Source organism: Bos grunniens, chromosome 17 (genome assembly GCF_055505025.1).
Source record: "Bos grunniens cultivar Pamir isolate PY7600 chromosome 17, Bosgru_T2T1.0, whole genome shotgun sequence".
Taxonomy (NCBI): domain Eukaryota; kingdom Metazoa; phylum Chordata; class Mammalia; order Artiodactyla; family Bovidae; genus Bos; species Bos grunniens.
In genome coordinates, this window is record NC_141181.1 from 15011107 (window position 1) to 15024001 (window position 12895).

General features: G+C 41.3%; 1 protein-coding gene across 1 annotated transcript in view; it reads left to right on the forward strand.

The window, feature by feature from the left end:
* The window catches only part of LOC147355054 (uncharacterized), a 258489-nt gene that overhangs the window by 38504 nt on the left and 207090 nt on the right, over positions 1-12895 (forward strand). The window contains exon 2 of the mRNA XM_086346594.1: positions 4562-4602. Within this exon, the coding sequence (XP_086202720.1) occupies positions 4562-4602 (41 nt within the window). The remainder of the gene's footprint in view (positions 1-4561; positions 4603-12895) is intronic.

Sequence of the window (12895 nt, forward strand, 5' to 3'; positions counted from 1 at the left end):
ATATTTCTTCCCTCTGGTACTTTTGAGGTAAAAAATAAAAAAAATTAGCATACCCTTGTTTGTTTAGCGAGTGAATAATAATAATTTTGTAAGTGTATTTGACTAAAAATGTTAAATAAATAATAGAGAAAATGCTGCTTCATGCAATTTTTTTTTTCAGGGCATGATGAAAAGGTTCATTAAACTTACAGGTTGTTGACAATTCTGAATTTTAAAAATGCTTATCAAAAATTTGGTGTTATATAGCTTCTCTTCTTAGTGGGCTTCCTTTGGTATTGAATTTAGTTGTAAACGTTCATCTCTTTTATATTTTGGTCAATTAACAAAGAATCAGGAATTAGAATCTTTTCGTAAATGACCTTAACCACTTACTTTGGCCAAGTTTAATGGATATGAATAGTATTTGCTATGGAGGAAGTTTGCCAGTATTTTGGAAATGCGATTTGTGTTTGAAAATTGATTACAAGGCCCTTATCTTTACCATTGATCTGATACTAATTTTCATATAGATTCAATATGGGGAGACTTCCCCCCACCATATGTGATTAATTCAGAGGCTGTGAACTATTCACTTCTGAGTTCACTGCATTTCTATTTTATGCTAATGTGTTTTATGTCAGATTTTTGGGTAGTGGTATGAAGAATGGACTGATGAGGCACAAGGTAAGATATAAGGAGACTGGATAGGATGCTACTGCTGACCGGTTAGGATGCTAGCCAAAAAAGGTCAGAGGTTTAAACAAATATAGTGTCAGTGAGGATGAGCTAATAAAATAATCTTTATTTATTGAATGCTTTGTATGTGCTATGCATAGTGCTGTGTACAGTTCATGGACTGTTGCATTTAATACTCACCATGTCCCTGTGGCAGCACCCTGGTGGCTCAGCAGAAAAGAAGCCTGCCAATGCAGGTGACGTGGGTTTGATCCCTGGGTCGGGAAGATCCCCTGGAGAATGAAATGACAACCCATTCCAGTATTCTTGGGCTTCCCAGGTGGCACCAGTGGGGCCTAGGAAATCCCACTGACAGAGGAGCCTGGTGGGCTACCATCCAAGGGGTTGCAAAGAGTCAGATATGACTTAGCAACTAAACACACACACACAGACACACACACATCCTTATGAAGGAATATTCATCCCCATATTACAGAAGAGAAAAATGAGGTCTAGAGAGGCTAGACGACTTATGTTATGGAGTCAGAAAATGGTATAGCTGTGACTTGAGAGCCCAGGGAACTCAACCTCCATCAGTTCAGTTCAGTTCAGTCGCTCAGTCATATCCGACTCTTTGTGACCCCATGGACTGCAGCATGCCAGGCCTCCCTGTCTATTGCCAACTCCCCGAGTTGACTCAAACTCATGTCCATTGAGTTGGTGATGCAATCCAGCCATCTCATCCTCTGTCGTCCCCTTCTTCTCAAGCCTTCAATCTTTCCCAGCATCAGGGTCTTTTCCAATGAGTCAATTCTTTGCATCAGGTGGACAAAGTATTGGAGTTTCAGCTTCAGCATCAGTCCTTTCAATGAATATTCAGGACTGATTTCCTTTAGGATGGACTGGTTGGATCTCCTTGCAGTCCAAGGGACTCTCAAGAGTATTCTCCAAGACCACAGTTCAAAAGCATCAATTCTTCGGCGCTCAGCTTTCTTTATAGTCCAAATCTCACATCCACACATGACTACTGGAAAAACCATATCTTTGACTAGATGGATCTTTGTTGGCAAAGTAATATCTCTGCTTTTTAACATGCTGTCTAGGTTGGTCATAGCTTTTCTTCCAAGGAGCAAGCGTCTTTTAATTTCATGGTTGCAGTCACCATCTGCAGTGATTTTGGAGCCCCCCAAAATAAAGTCTGTCACTGTTTCCACTGTTTCCCCATCTATTTCCCATGAGGTGATGGGACCAGATGATCTTAGTTTTCTGAGTGTTGAGTTTTAAGCCAACTTGTTCACTCTCCTCTTTCACTTTCATCAAGAGCCTCTTTAGTTCTTCTTTGCTTTCTGCCTTAAGGGTGGTGTCATCTGCATATCTGAGGTTATTGATGTTTCTCCCTGCAATCTTGATTCTAGCTTGTGCTTCCTCCAGCCCAGCGTTTCTCATGATGTACTCTGCATATAAGTTAAATAAGCAGGGTAACAATATACAGCCTTGATGTACTCCTTTCCCTATTTGGAAGCAGTCTCTTGTTCCATGTCCAGTTCTAACTGTCGCTTCCTGACCTGTCAAACTCCGTACAACAGACAAATGTTTAAGAGAGAGAGTTTAGCCACTAATTAGAAGCAGAGAGGGTCCTGGTGTAGAGCTCAGGTGTAGCTCTTTGGATTCTGGATTGGGCACCCTAGTGAGTGAAAGCCCTTGTCTCTGGGTCAGGGAATACGGAATGAGGAACACATTTGAAAGATTAGGGACTTCTGGACACCTCGAATGTGAGGTGCCTTTGAGACACCTCAAGAGAGGTCAAATGGGTTTTGTGGCTCTGGAGCTCTGGCAGGAATCTGGGTCAGAATGCTTGGCATGATGCCTGGCAGAGAATAACTGTCAATGCATATTTGTTGGGTGAAATGACAGACAGCTGGAGAGGGAAAGAGAGAGAGAGGGAGGGAGTGAGCACAGAGAAGTGTTCATTATAAGGGTACTTGGACCATGGGAGTGGATACAGTTTCTCAAAGGACAGTGTGTCAAATGAAAAATGAAAAGAACCCAGAGTAACTTAAGAGTCAGATAATGAAAGAGGAACTTGAAATGATGACAGAGGAGGAGAAGAACTTCAAGAGAATAATATCACAGAAGCCAAGGAAACTGAAGGATTTTAAGGATATTATTAATAATATTAAATACCATAAAAAAAGGCCCAGTAAAATAATAATGATGAGTAGCTTACAACTTATGTTGCTTTTACTATATGTCAGGCTGTGCTTTGAGCCCCTTCAACTTAAGGGGCTTCCCTTGTGGCTCAGATGGTAAAAATCTGCCTATAATGCAGGAGACCTGGGTTTGATCCTTGGGTCAGGAAGTTCTCCTGGAGAAGGAAATGGCAACCCACTCCAGTATTCTTGCCTGGAGAACTCCATAGACGTAGCAGTCTGGTGGGCTACAGTCCATGGGGTGGCAAAGAGTCAGACATGACTGAGTGACTAACACTTTCACTTTCACTTCAAGTTAAATCTGTGCTATAGGTATTTTTATTCACCATTCTTCATGGATAAGAAAATAGAGAGATGAAATAAGTTGCCTAAGGTAGGTGGCAAAGTCAAGATCGAGAACCCTGGACGTGACTACATCGTTGATGTTCTTAAACCACTGTGGTATTCTAACTTGCAAAAGCAGGGGCCAGAATATGCCAACTAGATGTGACAGGAAGTTGTTTTTGACTCGAGAAGTGCAGTCCAGTGAGACAGTGTAAACTAAGCCAGGATGCTGAGGCAGGGAGGAAGTCGGAAGTACATGGGTTTCCCTTCCTGGGAGCTTGGTGGAAAAGAAGAAAGAGTTTGCCAAAGGAAACATTTGTCAGAAGGACTTGTTTTTAGGATGGGGGAGATTTGGGGCTATTTGTGTGGTAAGATAAAGCATATTAGAAGAGAGATTGGGAGAAATATTGGAGAGAGATGGCAAAAGAAGAGATGGTAAAGTATGGGCTGTAAGCACCTCAGGAGATTTTCTGCTTAAACAGGAGCAGGGAGCACCTATTTTACAAAAGGAGAGGGTTAATAGCTGGGTAGAGATGCATGTAGGTCTTTGACACTTGAGTGAGTAGCATGCTTATCAAGTTCATACATATTCCCCCTGCCTCTGTCTCTATGAACAGTTACCTCCCACCTTTTTTTTTTTTAATAGCAATCCTTCCCTTAGTGGTATTTTCATCCCACTCTCCACTCATGTGAATTTTGTGGAATCCTGCTGTCATTGGATTTTGTTCTCTGCTCTATGTGACCAAGACTAGGCCAAGACTTCCCTGGCAGTCGGGTGGTGGGGACTTTGCCTTCCAGTGCAGGGGGTTCAGGTTCAATCCCTGTTCTGGGAGCGAAGTCCCACATGCCTCACGGCGAAAAACAAACAAGCAAACACAACCATAAAACAGAAGTGATATTGGAACAAATTCAACAAAAACTTTAAAAACAGTCCACATCAAAAAAAAAAAATATTTAAAAACAAAAGCAAATAGACTGCCAGATATTTCTCTAGTAGAGATGGGTTTATTTAGGATCAGCAGACTTGCAATCTGAGGGTCTATAGCCATGATGAGCCAACCTGCATGTCCCCTGCACAGCAGGGGAAGGAGAACTGTCTTGTAGAGGGAATTGGAGCAGGGGAGAGCTCTAGTGAACAAAGAGGAGGTTGTGGCTCTTCGTGTCCTTGCCAGGAAAGAAGAGGAGTCGTCTTCTTCTGTTAGGCTCTGCTATGCTCACAGGGCATGAGATCTCCCCTTCTGGTCTCCCAAATCTATTTCATTGAGGTTTCTGTTTATTAATTTTTCACAACTCATAGGGACAAGAGATGTTTGGAGTTGTGTCATTTCATGGTAACGATGTTTTGAGCTGACTGGATTCTTTTCCTTTCACAGATGCTTCCTGCTCAAGTCTTCCTCCAGTTACATGAGCTTCAGTAAGTCCTCTTTTTATTGTATTAAAATTATTTTACTTGAGGTAATTGCTTTACAATGTGGTGTTGATTTCTGCTGTACAACAATGTGACTCAGCTAAAAGTATACATATATACTCTCCTTCTTGAGCCTCCCTCATAACCTCCTCTTTTTCTCTCTAACAATGTCTCTTTTGCTTAAATCTCTTGTTACATATCAGTTCAGTCGCTCAGTCATGTCCGACTCTTTGCGACCCCATAGACTGCAGCATGTCAGGCTTCCCTGGCCATCACCAGTACCCAGAGCTTACTCAAACTCATGTTCATCGCATCAGTGATGACATCTAACCATCTCATCCTCTGTCGTCCTCTTCTCCTCCCACTTTCAATCTTTCACAGCATCAGGATCTTTTCCAGGGAGTCAGTTCTTCACATCTGGTGGCCAAAGTATTGGAGTTTCAACATCAGTCCTTCCAATGAATATTCAGGACTGATTCCTTTAGGATGGACTGGTTGGATCTCCTTGTTGTCCAAGGGACTCTCAAGAGTCTTCTCCAACACCACAGTTCAAAAGCATCAATTCTTTGGTGCTCAGCTTTCTTTATATTCCAAATCTCACATCCATACATGACTACTGGAAAAACCATAGCTGTGACCAGATGGACCTTTGTTGCAAAGTAATGTCTCTGCTTTTTAATATGCTGTCTAGGTTGATCATAGCTTTTCTTCCAAGGAACCAGTGTCTTTTAATTTCATGGCTGCAGACACCATCTGCAGTGATTTTAGAGCCCCCCAAAATAAAGTCTGTCTGCACTGTTTCCTCCATCTATTTGACATGAAGTGATGGGACCAGATGCCATGGTCTTAGTTTGCTGAATGTTGAGTTTTAAGCCAACTTTTTCACTCTCTGCTTTCACTTTCATCAAGAGGCTCTTTAGGTCTTACCTTCTGCCTTAAGGGTGGCATCATCTGCATATCTGAGGTTATTGATATTTCTCCCAGCAATCTTGATTCCAGCTTGTGCTTCATCCAGCCCAGCGTTTCTCATGATGTACTCTGCATTTAAGTTAAATAAGCAGGGTGATAATATACAGCCTTGAAGTACTCCTTTCCCTATTTGGAACCTGTCTGTTGTTCCATGTTCAGTGCTAACTTTTGCTTCTTGACCTGAGTACATATTTCTCAGGAGACAGGTCAGGTGGTCTGGTATTCCCATCTCTTTGTTAATTTTCCAGTTTGTTGTGATCCACACAGTCAAAGGCTTTGGCATAGTCAATAAAGCAGAAGTAGATGCCTTTCTGGAACTCTCTTGCTATTTTGATGATCCAGTGGATGTTGCCAATTTGTTCTCTGGTTCCTCTGCCTTTTCTAAATTCAGCTTGGACATCTGGAAGTTCTCAGTTCAGGTACTGTTGAAGCCTGGCTTGGAGAATTTTGAGTATTACTTTGCTAGTGTGTGAGATGAGTGCAGTTGTGTGGTAGTTTGAATATTCTTTGGCATTGCCTTTCTTTGGGATTGGAATGAAAACTCACCTTTTCCAGTTCTGTGGCCATTGCTGAGTTTTCCAAATTTGCTGGCATATTGAGGGCAGCATCATCTTTTAGGATTTGAAATAGCTCAATGGGAATTGTATCACCTCCACTAGCTTTGTTTGTAGTGATGCTTCCTAAGGCCCACTTGACTTCACATTCCAGGATGTTTGGCTCTAGGTGAGTGATCACACCACTGTGGTTATCTGCGTCATGAAGATCTTTTTTGTATAGTTCTTCTCTGTATTCTTACCACCTCTCCTTAATATCTCTGTTTCTGTTAGGTCCATACCATGTCTGTGCTTTATTGTGCCCATCTTTGCATGAAATGTTTCCTTGGTATCTCTAATTTTCTTGACAAGATCTCTAGTCTTTCCCATTCTATTGTTTTCCTCTGTTTTTTGCATTATTCACTGAGGAAGGCTTTCTTATCTCTCCTTGCTATTCTTTGGAACTCTGCATTCAAATGGGTATATCTTTTCTTTTCTCCTTTACCTTTATCTTGTCTTCTTTTCTCAGCTATTTGTAAGACCTCCTCAGACAACCAGTTTGCCTTTTTGCCTTTCTTCTTCTTGGGGCTGGTCTTTATCCCTGCCTCCCGTACAATGTCACGAACCTCCATCCATAGTTCTTCAGGCAATCTGTCTATCAGGTCTAATCCCTTGAATCTATTTGTCACGTCTACTGTATAATCGAAAGGGGTTTGATTTAGGTCATATCTGAATGGTCTAGTGGTTTTCCCTACTTTGTTCAATTTAAGTCTGAATTTGGCAATACACAGTTCATGATCTGAACCATAGTTGGCTCCCAGTCTTGTTTTTGTAGACTGTATAGAGCTTCTCCATCTTTGGCTGCAAAGAATATACTCAATCTGATTTTGGTATTGACCATCTGGTCTTGTCCACGTGTAGAGTCTTCTCTTGTGTTGTTGGAAGAAGGTGTTTGCTATGACCAGTGTGTTCTCTTGGCAAAACTCTTGTTAGTCTTTCCCCTGCTTCGTTTTGTACTCCAAAGCCAAATTTGTCTGTTGCTCCAAGTATCTCTTGACTTCCTACTTTTGCATTCCAGTCCCCTATAATGAAAAGGACATCTTTTTCGGGTGTTAGTTCTTGTAGGTCTTCATAGAACTGTTCAACTTCAGCTTCTTCAGCATCAGTGGTTGGGAAATAGAGTGTGGTATTGAATGGTTTGCCTTGGAAATGAACAGGGATCATTTTGTCATTTTTGAGATTGCATCCACATACTGCATTTCAGCCTCTTTTGTTTACTATGTTGGCTACTCCATTTCTTCTAAGGGATTCAAGCTGCCAGTAGTAGATATAATGATCATCTGAGTTAAATTCACCAATTCCAGTCCATTTTAGTTCAGTTCAGTTCAGTTCAGTCGCTCAGTCGTGTCCAACTCTTTGTGACCCCATGAATTGCAGCACACCAGGCCTCCCTATCCATCACCAACTCCCGAAATTCACTCAAACTCACATCCATCGAGTCGGCAATGCCATCCAGCCATCTCATCCTTTGTCTTCCCCTTCTCCTCCTGCCCCCAGTCCCTCCCAGCATCAGGATTTTTTTCCAGTGAGTCAACTCTTCACATGAGGTGGCCAAAGTACTGGAGTTTCAGCTTTAGCATCATTCCTTCCAAAGAACACCCAGGACTGATCTCCTTTAGAATGGACTGCTTGGATCTCCTCGCAGTCCAAGGGACTCTCAAGAGTCTTCTCCAACACCACAGTTCAAAACCATCAATTCTTCGGCACTCAGCTTTCTTCACAGTCCAACTCTCACATCCATACCTGATCACTGAAAAAACCATAGCCTTGATTAGACGGACCTTTGTTGGCAAAGTAATGTCTCTGCTTTTGAATATGCTATCTAGGTTGGTCATAACTTTCCTTCCAAGGAGTAAGTGTCTTTTAATTTCATGGCTGCAGTCACCATCTGCAGTGATTTTGGAGCCCCAAAAAATAAAGTCTGACACTATTTCCACTGTTTCCCCTTCTATTTCCCATGAAGTGATGGGACCAGATGCCATGATCTTACTAAAATGTCAATGCTCAGTCTTGCCATCTCCTATTTGACCACTTCCAATTTGCCTTAACTCATGGACCTAACATTCCAGGTTCCTATGCAGTATTGCTCTTTACAGCATCAGACCTTGCTTCCATCACCAGTCACATCCACAACTGGGTGTTGTTTTTGCTTCGGCTCCATCTCTTCATGTACTCTACTTAGTAAAACCTCTTGAAAGAACTTGAAGAGTGTGACATAGAATAAAGACATCAGGGATATGGGATTAGCAATAATGGGAAAACCAAAGTGCCTTGCACACAGGTTCTTTATCCGCTGAGCCATATGGGACGTTCTAGGATCCAACTAGAGACAGATGAAACTGAGAGATATCAAGGCATTACTGAAGCAGGAAACCATTCCCTTCATTTAAAATTGCCTTTTATTTTTGTCCCCATCACTCCAACCTACTATAGAACATGGAAAATAGGAACTATGATAAAACTTATGAAAATAGTTACCCTATTTGTAGTCATTACTCTTTAGTTAGGTGACCTAACTAAGAATAGTTTTTGAGTCAAGTTTCATTGGTTTTGTCAAAAAAATAAGCACCTTGTAAGAGTGTTTAAGTTAAAGATTTTCAAAAGGCAAAATTAATGTTTGACTTACTTGAAGCTGTTCAAATGTTGATGAAGTCTTAACCCTCAGCCAAATTCTTCATCGTAGATTGTTCACACTGTTAAAGGAGACACTGATGTATAGAACAGTCTTATGGACTCTGTGGGAGAGGGTGGGAAGATTTGGGAGAATGTCATTGAAACATGTGAAATGTCATGTATGAAACGAGATGCCAGTCCAGGTTCAGTGCACGATGCTGGATGCTTGGGGCTGGTGCGCTGGGAGGGCCCAGGGGGATGGTATGGGGAGGTTGGGAGAGAGGAGGGTTCAGGATGGGGAGCATGTGATTTTTTTTTTAAAAAATAAAAAAAGAAAAAAAAAAAGAAAAAAAAAAAATAAAGGACATTTTCCGCAATTAAATCTGTGGGCAGTAATGTACTGTAGGCATATTCTATAATTTCACACTTAAATGACTAGTTTATCAAAAATAGAATCTAACTCCAGGGCATATGGTATTCACACAGATCATCAGTATACAACTATTGTTTGTTGTCTGCCATCCCCATAAATAAATGTTCATGATTTCGTAGAGTTTTACAGCTTATATATTTCTTTACTCTTGATAACTTTTCACAAATTGTGAATTTGTAATACATTTTATTTTTGACAATAAATAAGAGAACAATAATAAAGTAAAATAGGCCAGTAGAATAAATATCAAAGTAGAAATGTGCTACTAGATGATTTAGTGAATAACTTTTCCAGTTTCACTTTGAACATGATCACCTTTCAGTGAAAGAAAGTTAAGCTAGACACTTAGAAAAATTCTTTGACTTCTAGAATTGTGCTTTTGATATTCAATAAAAATTGAATGTCTCTGATGCTATGTGGGAGCTACATATATAACCTCTTTGTACTGGGAGTGTGCTTTTTTTTCTTTTTTTAATTGTTTTTTTTGGGGATGTGGATCATTTTTAAAGTCTTTATTGAATGTGTATTGCTTCTGTTGTTTATGTTCTGGTAAGGTTGCGAGGCATGTAGGATCTTAATTAGGTCCCTGAACGGGTACCCCCTGTATTAGAAGGCCAAGTCTTAACCACTGGACCACCAGGGAAGTCCCTGGCAGTATGCTCTTGAGTGAATTATTTAACGTGGTTTTCTTACCTCTAAAATGGGATACTTATACTTCATAGTATTATCATAGGTATAATCCAAGTGACCCCAAATAAAGTCACTGTAAAGTCACTTAAGCTTTTATTATGCAAGGTCCAGGTTATGATCATTGTCCAATATTCTAAGAGAGTCCTAGGAATATTTAAATAGCTTAAAACACTTTTCCTGGAAGCCTGCAGCGATGCTTATTTAATGTAAATGTCATTTTAAAATTAAGTTTTTATTTATTGCATGCAGTTGCACAGATGCCACTGTAAGCATAAAAGAAAAGCAGTTATTCTCTCCTCTGCCTGCCCTACCCCCAATTTCCTCTCCGCACTGCCTTCAACTCTTCTTTAGCTTTTTTCTCCTGTTATTTCTTCAGTGTGACTATATACTACTCTTCCTTGATTTTTAATTTATATTTACTTAAAACACCTTAAAATAAAAAGTAAAAGTTAGACAATGGTGAGATAATGATTTGAAAATTTTGAACTTTCTTTTGATTGACTTCCTTCTGTGGAGGTTGAGGCTGTAACTCTCAGATGTCCCCTTCTGCTACCCACTGTAGACACAGCCACACATTCTCTCTCTCTCTCCTCCCCATATCGTAATTTTTGTGTAAATGAACACACAATGTGTAAATAAATGAATTTTTGTGTAATTGTATACATAGTTATAAACTTACAAATATTGTACATAGCTGACCCATGTTTATGTTTCTTGTCCAATTTTTGTCTTTCATGAAATGAATAATTGCTTTATTTAAAATATCGTGCTGGGGGGAGGCGCCAAGATGGCGGAGGAGTAGGATGGGGAAAACACTTTCTCCCCCACAAATTCATCAAAAGAGCATTTAAACGTCGAGTAAATTCCACAAAATAACTTCTGAATGCCGGCAGGGGATATCAGGCACCCAGAAAAGCAACCCAACTCTTTGAAAGGAGGTAGGAAAAAATATTAAAGACAATATAAGAGACAAAAGAGGGAGGGATGGAGTTCCGTCCCGGGAAGGGAGTCTTAAAAAGAGAGAAGTTTCCAAACACCAGGAAACCTTCTCACTGCCGAATCTGTGCCGAGCTTTGGAAGCACAGAGGGTAACATAACAGGGAGAAAAAATAAATAAACAATTAAAACTCGCAGATTGCGAGCCCTACGGTAGCATCCGCCATTAGCAAGCGGGGGCTGGGCAGGGAGGCGCGGCGTGGGCTGCATCGCTGAGAGTGGGAGTCTGGCCTGAATACCCTGAGCACTATCTGAGCGAAATAATTTGGGCTAGCAAACCAGACTGTGGGATATCTACCATGCGAAAAGCTGGCCCTAACCTAGGACACCGCCAGCCCGCGCACGGAGCAAAGAACTGAACAGAGATAGCCGGCTGCGGACCTTCCCCCTCCGGTGACAGGCAGCCAGAACCGGAGGGGGGCAATCGCAGCCCCAGAGAGACATTATCTATAAAACTGGCTTCTTTGCTAACTAAAATTTATTGGGGGTCTGGACGGTCAACATCTGCCTGAGAAGGTGCGCCAGTTTTACACCCAGATAACCGAGTGGCGGGGAGGCGATAAGTCGCAGCATTGGCGCTTGCCAAACACCTCATCACCTGAGCTGCTCGGACCTGGGAAGAACACAAAACGCAGGCCCAACTGAGTCTGCGCCTCTGAGGACTACCTGAGTGCCTGAACCTGAGCGGCTTGGACCTGGGAGGTGCATGCAACCCAGACCAGCCTCGGATTGTTCCCGGCGGAACAACCTAGAGCCCGAGCAGTGTGGGCAGGGAGGCTACACGCGCCGTGAGCGGGGGCAGACCCAGTGTGGCTGAGGCACTGCGGGCGCACGCCAGTGTCATTTGTTTGCAGCATCCCTTCCTCCCTCCCCACAGCGCGACTGAACAAAGAGAAGAAACACAGCTCCACCCACCAGAACACCAACACAAGCTTCCCTAATCAGGAAACCTTGACAAGCCACCTGTACAAACCCACACACAGCGAGGAAAAGCCACAATAAAGAGAACTCCACAAACTGCCAGAATACAGAAAGGACTCCCAAACTCAGCAATTTGAACAAGATGAAGAGACAGAGGAATACCCAGCAGATAAAGGAACAGGATAAATGCCCACCAAACCAAACAAAAGAGGAAGAGATAGGGAATCTACCTGATAAAGAATTCCAAATAATGATAGTGAAATTGATCCAAAATCTTGAAATTAAAATGGAATCACAGATAAATAGCGTGGAGACAAGGATTGAGAAGATGCAAGAAAGGTTTAACAAGGACCTAGAAGAAATAAAAAAGAGTCAATATATAATGAATAATGCAATAAATGAAATTAAAAACACTCTGGAGGCAACAAATAGTAGAATAACAGAGGTAGAAGATAGGATTAGTGAATTAGAAGATAGAATGGTAGAAATAAATGAATCAGAGAGGATAAAAGAAAAACGAATTAAAAGAAATGAGGACAATCTCACAGACCTCCAGGACAATATTAAACGCTACAACATTCGAATCATAGGGGTTCCAGAAGAAGAAGACAAAAAGAAAGACCATGAGAAAATACTTGAGGAGATAATAGTTGAAAACTTCCCTAAAATGGGGAAGGAAATAATCACCCAAGTCCAAGAAACCCAGAGAGTCCCAAACAGGATAAACCCAAGGAGAAACACCCCAAGACACATATTAATCAAATTAACAAAGATCAAACACAAAGAACAAATATTAAAAGCAGCAAGGGAAAAACAACAAATAACACACAAGGGAATTCCATAAGGATAACAGCTGATCTTTCAATAGAAACTCTTCAAGCCAGGAGGGAATGGCAAGACATACTTAAAATGATGAAAGAAAATAACCTACAGCCCAGATTATTGTACCCAGCAAGGATCTCATTTAAGTATGAAGGAGAAATCAAAAGCTTTTCAGACAAGCAAAAGCTGAGAGAATTCTGCACCACCAAACCAGCTCTCCAACAAATACTAAAGGATATTCTCTAGACAGGAAACACAAAAA